Genomic DNA, 22,341 nt, shown 5'->3' on the forward strand with positions numbered 1-22,341 from the left:
CCCTAGAGGTCAAGAGAGCAGCTGTACTTCTAAAAATTCAACTCTGAGTTCCTTGTGAAACTTTCTCTTGACCTTTAAAGCTGATATGAATCGCCAAAGAGCAAACTTACCTTGTAGATGTTTTCCCAGCCCCACACTCCACCTGCCACACTCAGAAGCAATAGGACCATTTAGTTCACCTGGGATATAATCTAAAGCCTTTTATATTCATTTCAGTCATTAAAATGTAACTCCCAAAATAATATTTCTGAGTTAAGACTTTTCTTGTCAAATGATGTAGGTAATAAAAATAATATCTTACCCTATATTTGTATAATGCTTCTAAGTATTTCTTATAAGACAATTTTTTTGAAGAAGGCAAGGGATGTTGTGAACATTAACAGTTGTAAAAATTGAGTCCCAGAGAGATTTAGTGGACTTCCCAAGGTCTCACTATTTAAGCAGGCAATAGACAATGTACTTAAACCCATCTTCTGACCTCCAAGGATCATGTGCTTTCCACAGCATTGTGCCCTGTTAGCCTGGTTCAGAAGCTTTATTCAGCTTGCTTAAGGGATGTTGGAACATCCCAACACATTACATATATTGATGTATTGATAAAGCCCTGAGTCTTGGGGATCTGGCACTTGTGTCAGACAGTTGCATTTGGCATCTCCAGATGCCCCCAGTTCTACTATTCTGTATCTGCATAAAGCTGATTCATCTTTAAACTTTAGGCAATTTTGCTCAGTCTAAGGCCTTCAGAGGGCCTCCAGGGAACTGAGGCTCTTTTGGTCAGCCAATGACAACAGCACTTATTTCATTTTCCATTTCATTTTGTTGACTGTGTGCCAGATGCTTGAGCTGATTGATGCCTTAAGTTACTGAGCCCATTTAAACCTCACAACTCATAGAAGTGGGCACTATAATCACTTCCATTTTACTAATAAGAAAACCATCACTTAGGGAGTTTTGGGTGACCTGCTCCATCAGGGAACATGATCAGGACTGGAACCTGTACAATTTGACTCCATAGCCCAAATTAAACCCTGTATGACAACAGGGAATTCATACCTTCCTGATTAGCCTATAACTCTCCAGAAATGCCCCCAATCACCACACTCTGAGTCATTACAGAGATTACTGTTCTACAAGCAATAGCCAACTCCCATTGGCTCAGGCCTCTAATGTTTCCCAGAATTGAAAAGAGCTGCCATTTTAGCATTTTAAACCTATTACATTATTTTTCTTTGGGTAATTCATTAAACAGGTAAGTATAGCCAAAGAACATTCTCTTCCATCACTAGGAACTAGTACAAAGGCCTCATGAGTCTGACTCTTTGGGGTCAACAGCCAAACACTTCAAAGACCATCCTATACTAATAGGGGGAGAAAGCAAGCAAATTACTGTTTGAGATCAGAAGGAGCAATCCAGGGCCCCTGTGGTCTATACTCACAGACGCTTTGAGTATCCATTCTAACTGAATTACCCTTAGGCCTTTGAAAATGGCCTCTGGTAAAGAGAAAAGCCCCCTGTTTACGTCTTCCTTCTCAACAGGCCACAGGTGCAGTACTTGGTATGTGAAGGAGCCTCACAGCTGCTCCATTCCCTCCTCTGCTTCCCCCAGGTAGCAACCTCACTTGAAGGTTAGGATTCTGTGAGTCTTGGTGTGGGGTGGGGGAGCAGGAAAGCTTATTTAAATAAGACCCTTTAAATGAACTATTCAGAGGGAAAGCAAACCTTGGTAGGTTCTAACCTCAGTCATTCAAGGTACTGACTTCCCAGGCTAGTAAGAGCCTTAATGAGCAAGCTCGCTAGAGGCTACACAGCTTCCTAGCCTCAAGAATCTCCTATTATGTCTCTAAGTCAGTGCCATCTATCTTGAAAGCATCCTTCCTGAGTTATGTGATCCAAGTAGTCCTGCCCCTCAGGGAACCCCAGGGGGCTGCTCATGCAGTGTCTGAAGCAAAAGAAGCCTTCACCATACCGCTGCCTTGAGCCAAGGCCCTGCCCTGATCCAATGTCCTAGGCAGATTTTTCTTTCCACAGGGTTCCACACTGAGACACACGGTTTCAGATGAGCAGCAGATGTTGACTCTGGTACTAAAATGGGAGTCCTAGTTACATTTCTATCTTCCCCCACCAACACCCCCTGAGCATTCAACAAGGTGGCCAACAGAGGCATGAAATGCTGCAAAGGACCATCAGATTTTCCCCCAGAAGCTGCTCATCCTCCACCTAGTGTACAATGGCAGCAACAGGTCACTCCTGAGACTCCTCAGGAATTGTTTCGTAGCCTTGGGTGGATGACTTAGTGAAAGACCTCTCAGAGGACTGACACTTCCCAAATCGGCCTATCAACAGTGGAGTCATTATTTCACTGCAAGTCATCAATCACTCCTGAGTCCAATCATGATAAGCAGAGAATAATGTAAAAATAAGCAAACCCAAAGAGCATTTATCCTTCTCAGAAGGATAATGAACTATTACCTATTAACTGTCCCCGCCATAGCTGTTGCTAAGGCAGCAGGCCTTCACTCTGCACACGGGACTGGCCTGCGATGCTCTATGAAATAGGGACTAGGGCTCCACTGGAGAGTATGAGCTGATGGGTCCAGGTGTAGATCTAAGGGATTCCCCAGCGCATCAGGACTGAGATCCACAGTTCTGCGTCTACTAGCAGTGCAGGCTGAGAAGAATCCTCTTATTCCCAGACCTAGGAGCCACCCTTTGAACCCCTGTGGACTGACCTTTGCTAACCCAGGAAAAGTTAAGGGGGACTGGGAGCGAGAGACTGTGGTGCGGCTGGAAGCCACCAGGGGGCGCTCGACCTTCCTCTGGTCCCAGGCTCCCCTCATGTCCTGCTCTAAGCTGAAATGAGAATTTTGCCTTCCTTAATCGCTTGCCTACTTACAAGGTGATCCAAAGGATGTCGTTATCCTCCCAGCACTTTCCTTTGGAAAATGCATACAAAACTAGTCCCCATCCACAAGCTCCAGAGGGGTACCACAAGATGTCTCCACACTACTCTGGCAAGAGCAGTCCATTTGCTCGAATTATTAATGCTAATAATGACTTCCCTGCTCAAGTCTAATGTCTGTATTAGAACAGTTGCATGCGTGCTGGAAGCTGCCCTCTGAATGACTCTACCCACACATTACTGTGAGGATTAATCTCTTAACCTGCAGAATGCTATTAGCAGGTCGCTATGGGGTTCATCTCTCAAAACCACATACTTAGAAGGCAGGTTTCAGGTGGCAGCTATGCGGTCGGGCCCCTCCACTGAGGGTAAGGCAGAAGAATTAGCAGAGGCTTAATTACTCATCGGCCTGGGCTGATAGACTTCAAGACTGAGGCTGAAGGAAGGAAGTCTATTGCCCTGGAAGAACCCATCCCATTTTTCAAGCAATTTCTCCAGTTCATTTGTTTCCAGCACCTTTAAATTCCTCTGGCATAATCACCCTACCCTTTGTCAACACAAAGTGATTGTTTAAACGACTCAATCAGATCATGCCATAGGCGACTATTTCCATTTATTATGATTTATTGCCTGTTTAGCACCAAAGTGCCAGGCACATTCAACAGAAGACCAGAGTTGAAAATGGTTTTTCTTTCTGCTCTGGAGGCCCACGGAATAACAACAACCTGCTCAAAGTGAAGGAAAGATTATCCACACTGATGAGGATCAGTGACTAAGGACATCTTGGGAAGGAGGTTTAATTTTCCAGATGAGAAACAAGAAGACTTTTTCAATGCTTTTGGTCCTCCTATTGACCTAGAGCGCAGAAAAGTAAGTTGATTAAAGAGAGGAAATTCCTGTTTTTTTTCACCAGGTCAGGAAGAAAACTGTAATGGATAAAGGAAAGTCGCCTAATACCCTTGAAGGAAGGAATCTGGTTTTTATCAGTTTTGTCCCCTGCAACCACCCCACCCTGGTATTTTTAGGCACCAAATACATGCTTATTTAATTGATTAATTCAAGCTTGAGAGATCAGATCACTTGCTTTTCCCATCACAAATTACATCTGCAACTTATAGAACTGAGGGTCTTTTAAACTCAGCTCTCCAGAGAACAGCCCACATTATTTTAATCTTTTGTTGCCACAAAAGAGAGGAGGAGCCAGAACTTGGCCACAGTATCAGAACCAGCTGGAAAAAAATCTCAGGAACATGTTATATGCAGGTTCCAAGTTGTTCTTTCTGGCAATAATTTACTAACCTACTTTTTAAAAAATTAAATACGAATTAGAACAACTTATAAAAGTTAAACAGCACTATATCTTCTTTCTAATCATGGCTGAGAGTCAAGAGATGGTTTCTGTCCGTCCTGAGTGAGATGCTGAATGGACTTCCTGGTGTTAACTACGCCAGTTACACAGCAGGAGTTATGCTTAGTTAAAATCCCACTAACTAAAGCAACAGACTCTCTTTTAGATTTAGATACCAAAATTGGCCCACGACACACAGAATTTCTCATTCTTCATGGAACTCTCACTTACTTCATCCCCTTGGCTCCCTGGTCAAAGTTGTTCTGCCTTTCCTCAACTTCAGTTAAACTGCCTCCTACTGTTGACAAAATGATTTCCAAGGCAAAATTGTGAATCTTCCAAAATACAACTAACTTCTCAAACTTCAATGGCCATATGAATTCCAGGGAAGCTTGTTAAAATGCAGATTCTGTCTCAGTGGGTCCAGATGAGGTTAAGGAGGCTGCAATTCTGCAGATCTATCAAGCTCCAAGGTAATGCCAGTCCAGGGGTGACACTTGGAGTAGTAAGGTTTTAGAAATACATAAAAAAAATTTTTTTAAAGAGTTTATTTTTTTCCCCCTGAGGCAGGGGGATTCGAATTGCGGCCCTTGCGCATGGCTAGGCGAGCATTCTACAGAACGAGCTATTTCTGCAGCACCACAAATTGTTTTTATAGAGTGCATAATAATCTTTAAATTATTTGCATTTAGCATACAGTACTATTTAACTAAAATTTAACTAACAAGTTTTATAACATCAAGGATATCTTTTCTAGATGAGGATTACAGATACAAATCATGAGATATAGACAACTATTTAAATAGAACAGGTCTTTCCATATTTCTCTAAATTACTAAGCTTGGCTGTTCCATCTTCAAGAGAGGAGAATGAGCAATCTCTGACTGATTCATTCATTCTTCATTCAGTTAACATTTATTGAATATTTAGTAAGTGGCACCATGTTAGGGGCTGAAATTACAGCAGTGGACAGGGACTGAAGTCACAGCGCTGAACAAGACACATCATGGTCCCTTGCAGATAGGATTTATATTCTACTAAAAGGAGACACATTTACAAAAAAAGAGTTGACACATAAATTATAGCCAATATTATGAAAGAAACAAAGAGGGAAAGAAAACCGAAAAAAAAAAAAAAAAGCCACTTTGGAGAAGATGGGAAGAGAGGCTTCTCTGAGGAGCTGACTCTGCAGGTCCAGGACCTGTGCTGAAGAGTTCACTCTTGCAGTCAGGCGGTGTGTTTCCAAATGTGCACACAGCCCAGGAACCAGTTCCTGCTTCTTGATGTGCCCTGGAACCAGTTCCTGCTTCTTTAGGGAAAGCACTGAACCCAAAAGGGGACCTCTCCATGACAGGCCACCCACATAGCTCCTGTCCCCTCAGCTCCCATTGTCAGCTACCTGTCAGCTACAACTCAGCTACCTTTCCCAAGCTGTCCTATGGCTCTTCACCTGTCTGCAACCCTTATCTGGGGTGCTGACATACGAGGGTCTTGGTACATGTTCACACACAAATTGGTAAAAATTCAAGGCCCTGATAAACCATTGTCTGCAAAGATAGTCAGATAGTTTCTTATATTTCTTTCCAGTTCACTTTTATTGCTGAAGAAATGACTCCATGAACAATCTTATCTTTTGTTAAAATGAAATTAAACCTGCTTCAAACAGGCTATTATGTATGAGTCCTAAAATCTACAGAAAATGATGCCAGTCACTTTGTTTCTAGGAAGAACTGGGACTGTTTGCAGAAATAAAAATTCACAGGCAGGTTTTATCAGACCCTAGCCAAAAGTCTCCTTTTTAAGGTCAGGCAAACTCACCACTTCTCCCGCCCCCCACTGCCCTTGACCTACCTGGCCCCAGGCCATTTCTGACTTCGGCCAGTCTCCATGATATGGTCCAATCCTGGATCCTGTCATTTCCCTCTCTTCCCACCTGTACTCATCCCATCCGACTGCCCCAACCCCAACCTTGGGCACTATCATCTGAACACTGATAGTGTTGCCTTTTGTCCTTTATCACCAAAGCAGGGAAAATACAGGGGCTTTTACATCACCATACATAGGAGGTAAAGTTTTTCTATATCATCAGCTGCCTCACCAGAAAAGAGGGGTGCAGAAACCAGGAGCTTGCAGCTGGAGCTAAGGACACAGAAGCCTCTGGGCCCTAAGTTTAAAACCCCCAGCTGGGCTGCACACAGACCAGGCCTCCACCTACCCAACGCTTGTATGCAGCAGTCCCTGCTTTCCTTTATGATGGTACCTTGGGTGGATGCTGTGTTGGCTCTGGTCCCTGCACAGGTGGGTTATCCAGCTGGCAGATCTACCAGAATCTCCAACTGTTCATCTGTCCCTAGAGCCATTGCTGTGCTTATAGCATCTTCTGCAGGATATTGAGAAAAAGTGACAAACCCACACCTCTCCTTTGTCTTTTTATGAAAATTTTGAACAAAAGTTACCCAATGGCTACAGAGGGTAAAAGGGACCATCCCTGGATGAACCAATCAACTTTTATGAGCCTCTATTTCATCATCTGTGTAATGAAGAAGATAACAGTACAGACCTCATAGGTTTGTTGTGAAATTTAAATGACAAGATGCATGGAGAAAACAGCATGAAGAATAAATGCCCAACGAATGTCAGTTGGGTTTTACCATTATCGTTACTTACAAGTGCTTACTATGTGCCAAAAATATGTTAGATGCTCATTTAACTTGTATTAACTTGTATTAAATATGTTAGATGCTCATTTAACTTGAAAGTGTGCACAATTTTGATTTTCATGAAAGATCTCTAAGGTAGATATTTTTTCAGGCTCAGAGGAGTAATTTTCCCAAAGTCACGCAGGTGGTTAGTAATAAAGCTAAGATCTTGATTTATACTACCTCAACTCTAGATTTCAACTCTCTTCCCCATCTGTAGTGTTCATGAATACTGATATTACAAAGCAAACTGTTAAAATGGAATCCACTCGGTAACTGATATACCTCAGGCTGCTATTAGCAAGAACTGGGGTGACCTAACTTAAAACACATGCATGCACACACATAGTCCAACACTTGACTTAAAAAAAAAATATGCTTTGAGAGCTGGTTTTGTGGCTCAGTGGTGGAGTGCTTACCTAGCATGTGCAAGGCACTGGGTTCAGTCCTTGGCACCATATAAAAATAAATAAATAAATAAAGTTACCGTGTCCATCTACAACTAAAATTGCTCTTCAAAAAAATGTTTTAGAATGTGAGACTTTGTAATCGTATCTACCATGGTGAATTCTTACAGGTTTTAAAGCAAAATTTAATCAACACAGATATGCAAGACTTTTTGGTAGGCATTACTAACAATACAAGGAAGATTTTAAATACAGTTTCTATCTTTGGTGAATTTATAATTTAGTGGTAAAAGAAAGACATAAAAGGTAAATAAATGCATGAATCAAGACAAAAACTGAAGTTAAAAAAAAAAGAATCCATGATCAGATGTCAGATAAGAGGATGTATTTCAGGATGCAGAATATAGGTTGGGCTGAATAGGGGATGCAGTGGCAAGAGGGCTTACCAGCATGATGCTGTAACATCTGAGGTTAAAGTGGTGAAGGTGGAGGACAGCCTTGGAATAGTGGGGTAAAGCCCATGGACATTCTGAATGAATGCAGAGGGAATCTAATGAAATACTAAAGAGATTAAGAGAAAGAAGGTTAAGGAAGGTTTCAAAATGTCCTCACTAGGGAGATCTGAACTTGCTTGTCCTCCAATCTATATTCCCAGTCTCAGTTATGGACACCACCATCCACTGTCAAACAAGCTGGAATCCTGTCACTCACTCTCCCCCACCTTCCCACATCTCGTCCTGTTATTCTCATTTCTGCACACCTTTCATAACTGATCCTTCCTACCTTGTCCCTGTTCCTTTTTGTCTCTCACCTTCACAGCAGAGCAGCCTGCGGTCGTGACTCCTGCCCCAGTCTCATCTCCTGGTCATTGCCCTTACTCTATCCTCTGTGCCAGTGACATAACACGTGTCTTTGATGACCAGGCTTCAAACCCTCCAGTGATTCTCCAACACCTGCACAATAGATCCACAGTCCTTTGTGTGTCCTACAATCAAGGATGTTCTTTATGGCTTCATCTCCTGTCACTCCACACCTCATCTGATCCATCCATGACCACCCCTTCAGATACTATGCACAGAACTTGAATGAATGAATGAATGAATGAATGAATGAAAATATGAATGTAGGCAAGTCAGGACTGTGTAGCTGTTGTGAAAAATAATGAAAAGCTTAATTTGGGCATATAGAAGTGAGAGATTTGGTTTTATCTCTTTTCAAGGTTGACAAGATCTGGACATGCTTCAAAGTAGATGAAAATGAACCACTTGAAAGAAAGGCTAATTATTGAAGAAATAGGAGGTGATTTTCCTGCTAATAATAAAATTATAACCAACCTAGTCCTCACTTGAAGTCATGTCCTCAGTGAGGCCTCCCTGAATTCCTAAATGAGGTTAGCTCTTCAATAAATACTTCTATAGCTACCTTTTCTTTTTTTTCAATTTTCTTTTTTCTTTCTTTTTGACGGATCAGATTTGATATCACTTGTTCTATATCTGCCTCCTGCAGTAAACTCCATAAAAGCAAGAACTTCCCTTCTTTAATGCTGAATTCCAAGCCCTTAATACAAAGCCTGGGACAGAGTAAATCTTCAGTATTAATTAACCACAAGATAATGTATTTCTCTACCTTAAAAACTATCATGCTTCTGCTTGCCAACACCAATAAGGTAAAGGGAAATTCCATTTGTTGATAAAAGTATCTAAAACATGAGGCTCTGATTGAAGCAACACACATTAAATAAGTTCTAATTTAAGTATAATTTACTTGTCAATATCAGTAAATTGACTCACCTGTTTAGATAAAAAGGCAGGATCGCCCTTATCACTCTCCTGCTTAAAAGCCTCCTGGGATCCCCATTGTCTCCGGGGAGAAGTACTCACTCCTTTATTGGCAACCTGCCTCCCAGGGCTCCTCTTCCATCACTGCCCCACGCCCCTCCCCATTTCCACATCAACCCCCAGGCCTCTGCACTTGCTGACTCCACTTTCTGGAACACTCTTCCCTACTCTGCATCAGTGGACTTACTAATCTCCCTTCAAAGGCAAACTAAAACTTTCCTTAAGTCCCATTCACAAAACAATCTCTTCTCTTCCTGCCTATCCCACAGGCACTCTGTGCTGGCCTCCATAAATCTAGAAATCTGAAGTAGTACACTCTGAATTCCTTGAAGGCACTAATTGTGTCTTGTTCATATCTACCTCTCTCGTGCCTTGCACAAGTCTGTGTAAAATCCAGTACAATTTCTAGTGAATAAATATAAAAGAAATCCTTGGACTCTCTTTCCTCCTACCCCATATCTGCTCCATCAGTGGGTTGCATTCAGCCTGTCTCCAAGAAGACATCCTGAATCCAACCCCTTCTCAGACCCTGCTTCAAGTACAACACTATCATTTCTTGCCCAAACTACCACAAGCGCTGCCTAACAGACTGGCTTCCCTGATTCCACCTACAGTCCATCCTATACTTAGCAGCCACATCAGCCTTTTAAGATATCACTCTTCTGCTTAGAAGCATCCCATGGCTTTGATCACACTCAAAATGGAATTCAAACTCCTTATCAAATCCCTGGATGGTCTCATGCGTCTCCTCTTGGACATGCCAAGCCCTGTCTCATCAAGATCTCTGCTGAGAGTGTTTGCAGTCCAGGTGATCAATGACCTGCTCCAACTCTGCCTTCAGTCCCCTGCTGAGCAACCCACAGTCCGTCTCCTAAACTATATCTGTCCTCATTGCACTGACTCATGTCACACTTTCTATTGTTACCTACTTACACATCAATTTTCTGCCTCTTCCACTATGATAGTGAGACCCATGAAGACAGAAATAGTGCTTGCTTCATAGTGCAAAGACAAAAAGTGGATGCTCAATTTGTTGAAATAAAAAAAAAAAAATGAATAGAGCGACTAGGTATTGGGTCCTAAGGTGAGGAGTGGCGGAATATGAAAGGGAAGAAAGACAAGAAATAGAGTTAGGTACAGAACAGAATTGCCTAAGGATGGACTTCTTAAACTATGATAGCTACAAGATTAGGCAGCTCCAGACACAAAGGGCTCCCTTTCCACTAATTCATTTTTGTTTCTAAGCAGCCAGATTATTTTAAAGCAGGTGGGGTGTGTGTGCATCATTTTGTCCCTTGGGGACCTGAGGACCCACTGATGGGATTACACATTATGTGGGACTTTACCTTAGAAGTGAATTAGTGGTCTGGGGAGGTAGCTCAGTTGGTAGAGTGCTTGCCTTGCAAGAACAAGGCCCTGGGTTCAATCCCCAGCACCACAAAAAAAAAAAAAAAAAAAAAAAAAAAAAAAAAAAAAGAAGTGAATTAGTGTTATGCCTGAGTCCTGTCCATAAATCATTTACAGAAGAGATGAGAGGCTCCTGAAGAAAACTGTGATTGAGTAACTCCAGAAGCTATGGATTTTGCTGGTGTCTAGAGCATCCTCTGAGGGCTGCGGGTGTAGTTCAGTGGTGAAGTGTTTGTCCTGCATGCATGAGATACTGGGTTCAATCCCCAGTCCCATGTGCATATGCTCAGCATAACTCACTTTCATTTCTTCCATCTTTAGCATGATGTGGCTATCATCAGTTTCCATCATTTTTTCCAGGAAATAGGTACCTATGACTGATGATTCTCATCCCTTATTTCAGGTCTCTGCCACTTCAGACAGGGCTGTATTTCTGTGATGAAGAGCATGATTCTAGAAAAGCTTTAAGATTAAAGGTGCCTTCTAAAGATTAAAGTAAAACCTCTTTAATTCAGATTATTCTAACTCTGTGAACTCAGAATTCATTATCGGTTTCATTGGGCTGAGGCTTATCTTGGTCCAATGGTGAGGGACGCAGAGGGAGGCTACTAAGCAAAGTAGTGAGGGGAACATTATTTGCAAAAGGTGTAACCAATTTAAAAAGACTTCTTCGGCCATGCTTAAAAACACTTTATCAGCACCATTAATTTTTTCCCATTTTTTTAAATCAAGGTATAATTTGCATACAGTAAAATTCACCCTTTTGGTGTATAATAGTGTGAGTTTTGGGAAAAAAAAACACATAATTATATCATCCCTATGATAATCAAAATATAGAACAGACCCTAACCTACTAGCATTATGTCATTCTCTATTATGGTTAAGCCCCCTTTCACACCCAGCTCCTGGAAACCACTAGTCAGTTTTCTGTTCCTTTAATTTGCCTATTTGAGAATGTCATATAAATGGAATCAATAGAATGTCACCTTTTGAATCAGGCTTCCTTCACTAGCATAACGTATCTGAGACTCGTGCACGTTGCTGAGTACATGTCACTTGTTCATTTGGGAACTGAGTACTATTGTACTCAGAGTGTTTATCCACTCACCACTGGATGGACATTTGAGGGGTTTCCAGCCTGAGGTGATAATAAAGTCACTATGAAATTTCACATTCAGGTTTTTGTATGAGGATAAATTTTGATCTCACTCAAGTGGGCAACTCAGAGTGGCATTGCTGGGTTGGATGGAAACTAAATGTTTAACTTTTTAAGAAACTGCCAGACTTTTTTAAAGTAGCCATTCATTTCCAACAGCTACTGTGAGAGGTTTAGTTGCTCAATATTCTTGCCAGTTATTACCAGTCGTGCTGTTGTTGCTGTTTAATTTAGCCATACTAGGAGGGCTATAGTGACTTCACCCTATAGTTTTAATTTTCATTTCTCTACTAATGAAATGAATAAGAACATCTCTTCATGTGCTTATTCATCAACAGTAAATCATCTTGATAAAGTATCTCTTCAAATCTTTTGCCCATTTTAAAAATTGAACTGAAACAATTTAATAGCTGGTGTGTATGTAAGCATATACACAATAAATATACCTTATTTTGCCTGATCGTCACAACTCTGAGAAAGAAAGAGAGCAGGTGTTATTCCATGTTACAAATGAGAAATTGAGGCTGAAGATGATTGTGTGACTTGCCCACATTCACACCAAGTGGGAGAATTAGATAGAAACTAGTCCTACCAGTTCACACACACTCTCTCCCCAGGTTGCTGCCTTGCTCCTCCTGAAGACAAGCAGGACAGATCTCAGCCCTGCAGGACTGTGAACTGACAGAGGGGGCTGCACAGGACTGAGTGGCCCCTCACCCTCCACACACACAAAGTCATGGAAAGGTCAAGCCTGTCCTTGCCGGCTGTGGGAACACATTGTGTGACCACATTTGCAACCCCCTTCCCTGTGGAGTCCAGCTGCTAGTTACGAACACTTAGAAAACAATCTCTTAAGCAGATCTTCCCTGACTTCCTCCTTTTCTACCACCTGAGTGGAGATTTCTGCGTTTGACTTTGAGAGATGACCCTTCTTCATGCAGTAGTTTTCAAACTGTTCTGTTAGAATCTCAGGCCTTCCAAGGAATAGCCTACAGGGCCAGGGGCCGGTGTGGTGAGGGGAGAGGATGCAGCAGGTTTTGGATCCACCCCTCCACCACCAACACCAATCAAAGCAGCATCGTTTTTTATCTTTTACATATTGGGCTATCATTAACAAATTTATTTGAAAAGGAAGGTGTATTGATTTCCAAAAGTTTGAGAACTACTACTTCAGAGCCTTTCTTTAATTTGAGGGTAAAAAGACCTCCAAACTCCCATCAGACACTGAAAACATCCTTAAAATAAATGAACCAGCAAATTTCTTATATATCCTACAATGCAAATATTGTGCTAATTTGAACTGATCCCTGGACAACCCCCACCCCCAGACCAATTGAAATTACTGAGAGTTTCCTAACCTGTGCTAAGACACATCTCTGAGGTTGCTAAAACTTGCCACAGGATATTGATTCCCCTTAGCCCTAGGGGCACTGAGGAAGGGTTGTGTCTTCAGACCCTGCTCTTTTCATCTGAATGTCAGTGCATTATCTATGAATTGTCCTTTCCTGTTTGTGTCCTGATATGGAAAAGGTTGGAAAGCCCTGGATTAGAGTCCTGGTGATTTGGGCATGGACTCAGGAATTTGGTAGTCAGTTATCCCAATTCTCACTTACTGGCTAAATGGTCTTGGCAAATTGCCTCAGTTTCCTAATCTATGAAGTGGGGATAATAGCACCTTGGTTCTCAGAACTATTGTGAGAAGTACAAGGTACTGTACATGATACACACAGCACAGTACTAGTACACTGAAGCACTCAGGAAATAGTAGCTCCATTAAGAGCCCCATCTAACTCTGAGATTGGCCTCTTCGGTCACAGAGGAGCTAAAACGTGCCACATATTTCACCATGCACCTTAGATTATGCTTGCGGAATGAGAGTAAATGTGAAGCTTCGATAAGCAAATAAGGTCACTATTTTTAAGTTATTAATTTTTGTAACTCCTTGTTTACATCTCTCTGGTAATAAGGGGGAAATAAATACATGTTTGAAGACCACTAACAATGTCTCCAGACTGGAAACAACACTTCAAAAAGAGCAGAAATACAGGAAAATAGTTAATTTCCAAAATATTTTCGATGCACATTTTTCTTGTTTATATTTTATTACAAAAAGCAATCACTTTAGTGATGGTTGAACAGATCCAAATACTCATTATGATTTGAACACAATCCTTTAACAGGTTTTTCTTTTGAACACCAAATGACTTACATTGCTGTCCTTTGATCTACCCTAATTATTTATGTATTTAATAATAATATTTCAAATGAGAAGAAAATAGACTCCAATACAATCACATCAGTATTCTATAACCCCAGTCAACTATAGGCTTCAACAGGAAAGGCTTACAGTAAGAAATAACGTCAAATTTCTGGATCTCTTTACAGAATAATTTTTGTTATTTAGCAGGAAAAATACATGTGTCTCAAACTGATTCAGTATTTCCAATATCTAACAGGAGTATTTTCAACTCAATCCTGGCTCAAGGAGTGGCTTTGAGAGGAATATTTTTAAGATATATAGTATTATCCCTACCCATAAGAAATCTAATCTTAGCATTCTTTGATTCATGCTCATATTTCCAGCTTTTTCACAAATCAATACTCTACTATAGTGATGGTCCTTCTGTGTCTAAGGTTCAAACACAAATCGCTTTTCAGAGTCTCCATTAGAAATAACAATAGATCTGCCCTGACAATCACCGTAGATGGAAAGTTCTGTTACATCACCCCAGAAGAGATGAGCCCCTATTTCTCAAACGGAATAGCAGAAGCAAGGCTATTCTGATGACAGTGCTCCCGCTGAGCTTGTAGAGCATCATCCTATTCAGAAGGCCATTCAACAGCCCTGACAGCTAAGTGGCCTTGAGCAGGTTGCTCGAGCTCTGTGTCTCAGCACCCTCCTCTGTAAAGCCTGTTGGTTTGCATGTTTTAATGTGAGTTAATACATTTCAAGGACTTAGAAGAGTGTCAGACCCTGACAAGTGCCTCACTTGTATTGGTATCACTATGGTATTACTAATAGCAATAATACTATTATTATCTTCCTGAGCATTCCACTCCAAAAGGTACTTATTAGGCTGGTCCTGGGTCCAAGCCCTGTACTAAAAGGAGGAAAGCAATATAGGCCTCCTTATTCAGGGGCTGGGGGACAATCCAGCCAACTGGAAGCCCTGAGTCTGTTAATGAAGTATGGGGCAGATGACAGGCCCTCTTTCCCTTGCTACAGTCTCTGGCTCCCTCTAAGGGTTTCTGCCTTATTCAGCAAGGATCAAAATAACTCCCTTGATTTGAGTTATGCTTTCCTCCTGTATACATTTTTTTCCTAGAGATTAGAGCCATCTGGAAAAGCCAATAATATAAATACTTATTTACTGCAACAAGCAGTATATTCCTAGCAGGTCAGCTCTCTGGTTACTGTCTCTTGAGTTATATTTTAAAAACTAAACAAGCTATTGAAACATTGTTTCTATATATAAGGTTTTTTATCTCAGCATATGAAGTGAAAGGAGTACATTTTACTTTTCAATATTTCTGGGTTCCTTCAAGATAATTTAAGATACCATACATCTTTTAACTCAAAAATAACTGTGTGTGCATAATTTGTGTATATTTACACTAAGAACATGTACTTATTAATCAGTCTGTGTTCTAGGAGAGCCACAAACTTGGTAGAAATGGTATTTAGGAAGGGCAAGAAGCTTGCTCCTCACTTAAGAGAGGGACTTGCTTCTCTCACAATAGAACATATGGTATTTAAGGTTCATCTTACCAATGGGGTGGTTGACACACTCCCTAGCATTTTGGGTAATGAATCCTCAGGGATGGAACTCCTTTAAGCAAAGCCATTACATTCTTACAGTTGATAAGATTAACAAGGAAAAAATCATCAGGGGAAATTCAGGGAATTCTGACTATACACCCTTGGAAATGGAGCCTGTCTGCTGCTGGCTTCCTCCTTCGCCACTCTCCCCTCAACACTCAGTCATCTCCCCTCCCACTTCAAATATGCATTACCATTTCACAACCATCCTCTCTCTCAAGAATGATAAAACTCACAGACACAAACCTGCTTTTGACAGGCTATAATTTAAATAAAAACTGTTTGCCTGAAGTGTTTCCTCAAGTAGGCATTTGGCTTGAGGTCTTCCAATTCTATTCAGGGAGTAGATTTATTCACTTATCAAATATTCATCAAGCACTTATTTTTGTGTCAAGCACTATCCTGGTTATTAAGCACACTGTGATAAACAAGACCAATGTGGTCATTGCCCTCATGAAGTTTACAACTGGTACTTGAGACTGATGTTAATTAATCAAATAAACAAACAAATGCATAATTACGAGCTGTAAGTATTATGAGGAAATAAAGACAGGATGCTGTTGAGAAAGATAGAGTACCTTCCATAGATTGGAGCTCTCTAGAATGACATTCAAGAATCCTAAGGATGAAAGAGAACCCACCACACAAGTAGTTGAGAGGAGAATTTTCCATAGAAGAGGACACAACAGTGACATCCCAGAAAAGAACACAAGGTTGGTGCACTGCAGAACTGAACATAAACTAGTATGGTTGGAGAATAGGGAATGAATGGAGCTGGGGAGAAGGCACAAGCCAAACCATGCAGGCTTCTGTAGACTAAATGAATAATTTTGTATTTTCTTTTAAGAGCAGTAGGAATCCACTGAAAGTCTTAAGCAAGGAGTGGCATCATCTAATTTATGTCTCAAAGATTATGGAAGATGCTACAGGGAGACTCACTGCAGAAGGACAAGGGTAGAAAGAAGGAAAAGATGGGTTACCGTGGTAGCCCATGTGAGAAAGGACAGCTTGGCAGGCCAACCCCCTGGGTGGGTTAACTACACTGGTTGTCCTATGGAGGGTGCGTGGTTCATAGTACATTGCACTTCTGTTTTCTAACAGCACTCAATTTCAGTTTTGAAATTTTGTCTTTGCCAATCTTCTCGAGTGTTTATGAAAGATATCCACAGCCTTCTTTTAGCTGTGATAGTCTCGAGCATCCGCCTCCCCTGGTGTCAGCCTTCCAGAGACTGCCCTGTAGCCTGAACTATAGTGGTGAAAATGAAGGTGAACATAAGTTGATAAAATCCACATATGTTTGAAGATAAGACTAATAAGATTTGCAGATACATTATGTATGTGAGGTAAAGGAAAGAAAAGAATCAAGGATAATGCCAAGTAATGACTGTACCACTTACAGAGATGAGGAAATGAGGGAGAATGAAGAATAGGCTTGGAGAGGAAAGATTTCTGTTTTGGATCTGTTACACTGAAGATGCCAATGGGTAAAGCTATCAGGAAGGTGAATGGAAACACCAGCATAGAGCTGGTAGCATAAAGCTCAGCAGAAACATTTGGGAGTATTATTGTATAAAAGCTACACAATTGGATGAGAACCCCTCAGATAGACCAGGGAGGGAAAAAAATTAGCCAAGACCAAACCCTAAGGAGGACAGGGAAAAGAAGAGCCCCGGAAAATATAGTGAGAAAGAACTGCGAGAAAGGTCAGATGAAGAGCAGGAGAGTGGAGTCTCATGAAAGCCAAGGTCCAGTTTGTTTCTAAAAGTACTTGGTTGTGTATAAACGTGGCAAGAGATAGGATGAATACGGACAGGAGTCTTCTAGGTTTGACAACAAGACGTTTCACTGGGGTGGGTTGGAAGAAGACAGGCTGAAGTAGCCAGTTTAGAATGAAAGGCTTTTTCCTTTCGGTTTTGGCCAGTGGGCCTGGGGATACTGTTTGGATGAAGGAGCAGCAGAAATTCCAGCAGGCCAGATGTGGCAGATGCTGTCTTTCTAGGATACATCTCTGTGATTTCTAATTTTATTTAGAACATTTCAGACAGGAAAGACTATAGAGCACATCTTGTGTGGCCACTACTTCTTAAATGAACATGATCACATACTTCAGCCAGTGCCCAAGTTCAAGAAAGAAAGAAAAGAAGGGAGCGAAAGAGGAAGAAAAGAAAGCAAAAACATAGTCCAAAGGAATCAGAACTAAATGTAATTCTTCGATCTACTGTGTGTCAAGATTTCATGAAAACTAGAATTTGAAATGTTAGATAAGACTCTTCCTATCCACAATTCATGTCACCTTGCTGAGGCAGGGATAGAGCCAGCTGGGTAGAGACTGCCTACTCAAGAGCCCCTTGGTGCTTTATGGAGCTTTGCAGGCTCATGTCAAAATGGACACCATATGTCTAGAATTGAACTGGAGAGTTCCTTTACATAAAAATGAAAACATGAAACCATACATAGATGTCCATCTTTGAAATCATTTATGATGGTTAATTTTAATTTCTGATTAATATTCTTAATAGGCAGTGGCTTAGAACATTTTAACTTTTAATTTTTCCCACTGTTAAGTATTTAATGATCTATAAACACACTCTTGGGAAATCTTTTCATAATAAGAAAAATCCCTTTGTATTTGTAAATGGAGAATCACTGAGGGAAGGCAAGAGTAGGAGGAAAGAGAAGAGAATCTCCCTGTGTCTCAGAAGTAATCTGAGGCCATCTAATGATGTCCATTTATATGTGTGGTTTAACATTTTTCATATTCCTGGACAGGAACTCTCCAGTTCAATACCAGACACATGGTAGGTAAGATGTTCTGGAAGAAACGCTAAGTGTTCTGTTCAGTGATGGTACCAGCTACTATTGGTTAGCAGTGGCCACTGAGCATGTCCATTTCAAAAGCTTTTATCCTATTTGCAAAGCAACAACTTGGGACAGTTTTCTCAGTAAGTGAAAAGAGTAAAGAAACCCAAATTTTACTCCTGGTTGGCCCATTTTGTAAGCTTGGTCAAGTTACTTAACCTCTCTCTGCTTCAATTCCTCCTTCAGGAAATGGTGTGAATAATGTCGGCCTTCTCCCTGTGTCTCAGAAGTAATTTAAGGCCAACTAATTGACTCTACCATATGTGATGTAATGGTGGGGAAAAGAGCTTCTAAAATGTGAAGTATCAGTACTCTGGTTCAAGTCAGAGACTACTACCATTGCACACACTGTCCTGTAGTGTGAAGCCCACTTTTAAACTTTTTTACCCTCTTGATACCAGAAATTGAACACAGGGGTGCTTTACCATGAACTATATCCCCATTCTTTTTTATTTTTTTGAGACAGGGTCTTGCTAAGTTGCTTAGGTCCTTGCTAAGTTGCTGAGGTTGGACTTGAATTTGTGATCCTCCTGCCTCAGCCTCCTGAGTTGCTGGGATTATAGGTGTGTGCCACCATGTCTGGTCTATTTTTAACTTTTTAAAGCAAAATGTGGGGGGAGTTACCACTATCATGTTAGTTTGATTTTGAACTCTACTGCAGCCAAAGGTAGGACATAGTCCCATTTTCACTGAACATTTTTGCACTGGTTTCAGAGTATTCTTTGAGGTAACCAAGAAGACCTGAGGTATAGCAAAACCACATCTGGGAATCAGAGCACACAGGAATAACTGACCTATTGCACTTTTTCAAAACCTCACCTGCAAATCTGCTAGATCCACAGGAGCTAGTTCCAAGGCAACTTCCACAGGAGCCTAGTCACTAAGTGGTCAGCCACTGGGGCACAGAGGAAAAATATGACTCAACGATGTGTAAATAGTCATCATAGCCCTTCAGTTGCAAATGCTTCTCCCTTAGGAAGTACACATCTCATATCCATGAGGTTGGACATTTAAGCCACATCTTAGAAAGGAAGAAATTGAGGCTCAGAGAGATCCAGTGGTTGACCCCAAATCACATTACATTCCAGGTTTTCTGATGCTTTCCTAGAATTTTTTACACAGCATGTGAAAATGATAATGGACATCATCTATGGAAAGAAGGAAGATAACTTTGTGCCCAAAATATTCCATTCAAATTTCACCTCAAAAGAGAGATTTTTTTAAATAATTGATTTGATATTCTAAAGGTGCCAGAATTATTGGAAATCAATCCCACTGCCCTCCTCTGCTTATCTCTTTATAGGTCAATATCAAAGGTACCATATAAGCTTCAACTTAAAGTAAACCCCTGACATTCACAGACTGTACATACCAGAACTTGAATCACATACACTGAGTAGGGTGTGTGGGGCTGAATCTTCTATCTAGTAAGGGATGCTCACCAGCCACCTAGAATTCAATTATCAATGTGGTTTTTTGGTTCCCCATCTATGACCACATACCAATTCCTCAGAGAAAAATTACATTTTAGAATGGTATTACAAAGTTCGAGGATTTCCAAAGGTCAGGAGACATATTCTCACAAATATCAAGGGTTCACTACATTGAATTGTCCTGCTTCAATTTTGCTTTAGTGGCCAGAAACTCAAGGATAATGTTATTGCTCATGGTAGAAACTAACTCATCTTGGATTCCTAACACATCTGTCCTTCTACTTGGCTTCTGACCAGTGGTTGCTTTAAAAAAAAAAAAAAAAAAAAAAAAAGGTCACTTCTCATTTTTATCATTCTGCTTTATATGTGTTCTGATGTTGTAAATCATCTTAAATCCTTTTTTGGAAGTAGTTTAAATCCTAAATAAATGCTGAAACTAGGCTTCTTAGAAAGAATCATTTATTATTTAGTCTGGAGGCCTTCTGTGTTAGAACTACAAAAAGAATTAAGGAAAATGATGTTATTTTAAAAGCAAGATAACAATGAGAGTTTTTAGGTGAATTTATCCACTTTCTGAGATTATCTGGCAGTAGCTAAGGATTATGCTTTGGGTGACACCTAATGGTTGAGAAAGTCACTCTCCCAACTACTTCAAACCACTCAGATCATTTTTTCCTCAAACTTTAGCTGTCTTCTTCAGAATTGTCTGGGTAAATGTTAAAAAATATAGAGAGGTACGTAGGCCTCTGACTACAGGGATCTCCCAGCCTGGTCCATGGGCAGTCCATCCACTGATTCCATGTTTACTTGAGTTTGAGAACCACTGATTCAAGCACTGCCAAGTCAATGTCCACACAGAACAGTCAGGCCTGATGGAACCTCAGGAAGTTACAGGGCCTAGGCAAAGGGATCCAGCCTTTGCTTTGACCTCTCTGTTCTCCCAAAGAGCGCGGGCAGAGGCCGAGTAGGAGAAAACAAAACCCCCTGGGCGCGGGCACTGCCCTCTTGGCAGTGAGGGTGGGGGTGGCCTGGGACCTTGAAAGCAGCCCCCCTGGGCTGCCTGCCCCTGTCCCTGGGAGGTCGCGGGAGTGTCGGATCCTGCTCTGCGGGCCGTCTAACGGCTGTTCTCCGTGTCCACAGACGAACCCAACTCCTGGAGCTCTCCCGCTGCCGCCTCCCCAGGTCTGCCGGAAGTAGGCGTCTCCCTGGAAGACATCCTCTCTCCATTCTCTCCATCGCATCCAGCCCCACCCTCCGACCCTTCCCACCAGATAAGCCCAGACCCGACTTGGGATATCAAAAGGGAACACGACGTTAGGAAACCAAAGGAGCTTTCAGCCGGCGGCCAGAAGAAGCAGCGCCTCGGGGAGCAGAGGGAGCGCTCGGCGAGCCCGCAGAGGGCCGCGCGGCCGAGGCTCGAGGAGACGCCCGGCGGCCAGGGGCGGCTCGAGGCCGGCAGGCCCGCCTCGGAGGCCAGGGCGCCCGGGCTCGCGGCGGCGGACGCGGCGGACGCGGCGCGGGCCGGCGGGAAGGAGTGTCCACGCGCCGGGCCGGGCCCCGAGCTCGGCCGGCGCGACGGCCCCGGGGCTGCGCTCTCGGGCCGGGGCGGCGGGGAGCGGCCGGGCACGCGGGAGGCTGAGGGCAGGGCGGGCGCGCGCGCGGGTCCCCGGCAAGGCCCGCGGCCCCCAGGGGGCGCCCCCGCGCGCAAGGCGGCCGTGGCGCCGGGGCCCTGGAAGGTGCCGGGCTCCGACAAGCTGCCCGGCGTGCTCAAGCCCGGCGCCTCGGCCGCCAGCAGATGAGCCGCGCGGGGAGGCCCACCACGCGCCCCGACGCAGGCCGTTCTTCTTAGGTTCCGTCTCATGGCGTTTTAATTTATTTTCACTGTCACACGCATAGATCCGCGAGGCACCAAGGCCTGGGAGCATCGACGTGAAGTCCCACACGTCCAGCGAGCATGGGCTGCACGGCGTCCACACGCTGACCTAAACTGATCCTAAAGCCCCCGGTTCCACTGTGGGGGCTTTGGCAGCTATGGAAGAACCAAAACAAAGCGAAGAACATCACAGAGAGACGGTGCAGTGTAGCTTTAGTTTAAAAAAAAAAAAAGAAAAGAAAAGAAAAAAAATTCCCCCCACTGCATGAAGGATTTGGATGTCATCCAAACTTTATATCAAGAAACTGGACAAGTTAAGAGCAATCACAAACTGGAATCTCGCCTTAAAAATCAAACTGCACGGAGCAAGCTGAAACTGAGACAAGATTATATCTTTTAATTGATCTAAAGCATTGTAAATAAATTGTTCTTGACATATCTAGACAGGGGTTAAAGGGTTTCTTTGAAACATTCGGAACTGTTCGCCCATGACATGTTTCCACGCCTCACCCTTGGCATCCATCACCAGTATTAGCGCGGTTCCCTGCGTACTGCAGGATGTTAGAAATCTAGTGAATTCATTGGTGTGATGCCATTTTTA

At 42.3% G+C, this 22,341-nt stretch overlaps 1 protein-coding gene across 9 annotated transcripts in view; it reads left to right on the forward strand.

Annotated features, from left to right (window-relative positions):
* Nucleotides 1-22,011, forward strand: part of Magi2 (membrane associated guanylate kinase, WW and PDZ domain containing 2) — a 1,289,418-nt gene extending 1,267,407 nt beyond the window's left edge. For 6 of the 9 annotated variants that reach the window (XM_047561711.1, XM_047561713.1, XM_047561712.1 and 3 more), the window contains one exon: nt 21,008-22,011. In XM_047561711.1, coding sequence (XP_047417667.1) covers nt 21,008-21,666 — 659 coding nt within the window. In that variant the 3' untranslated portion in view covers nt 21,667-22,011. The remainder of the gene's footprint in view (nt 1-21,007) is intronic. The other 3 variants (XM_047561717.1, XM_047561719.1, XM_047561720.1) reach the window with 2 other exon arrangements.
* The last annotated feature ends 330 nt before the right edge of the window (nt 22,012-22,341 follow it).

Source organism: Sciurus carolinensis, chromosome 8 (genome assembly GCF_902686445.1).
Source record: "Sciurus carolinensis chromosome 8, mSciCar1.2, whole genome shotgun sequence".
In the NCBI taxonomy this organism is placed as follows: domain Eukaryota; kingdom Metazoa; phylum Chordata; class Mammalia; order Rodentia; family Sciuridae; genus Sciurus; species Sciurus carolinensis.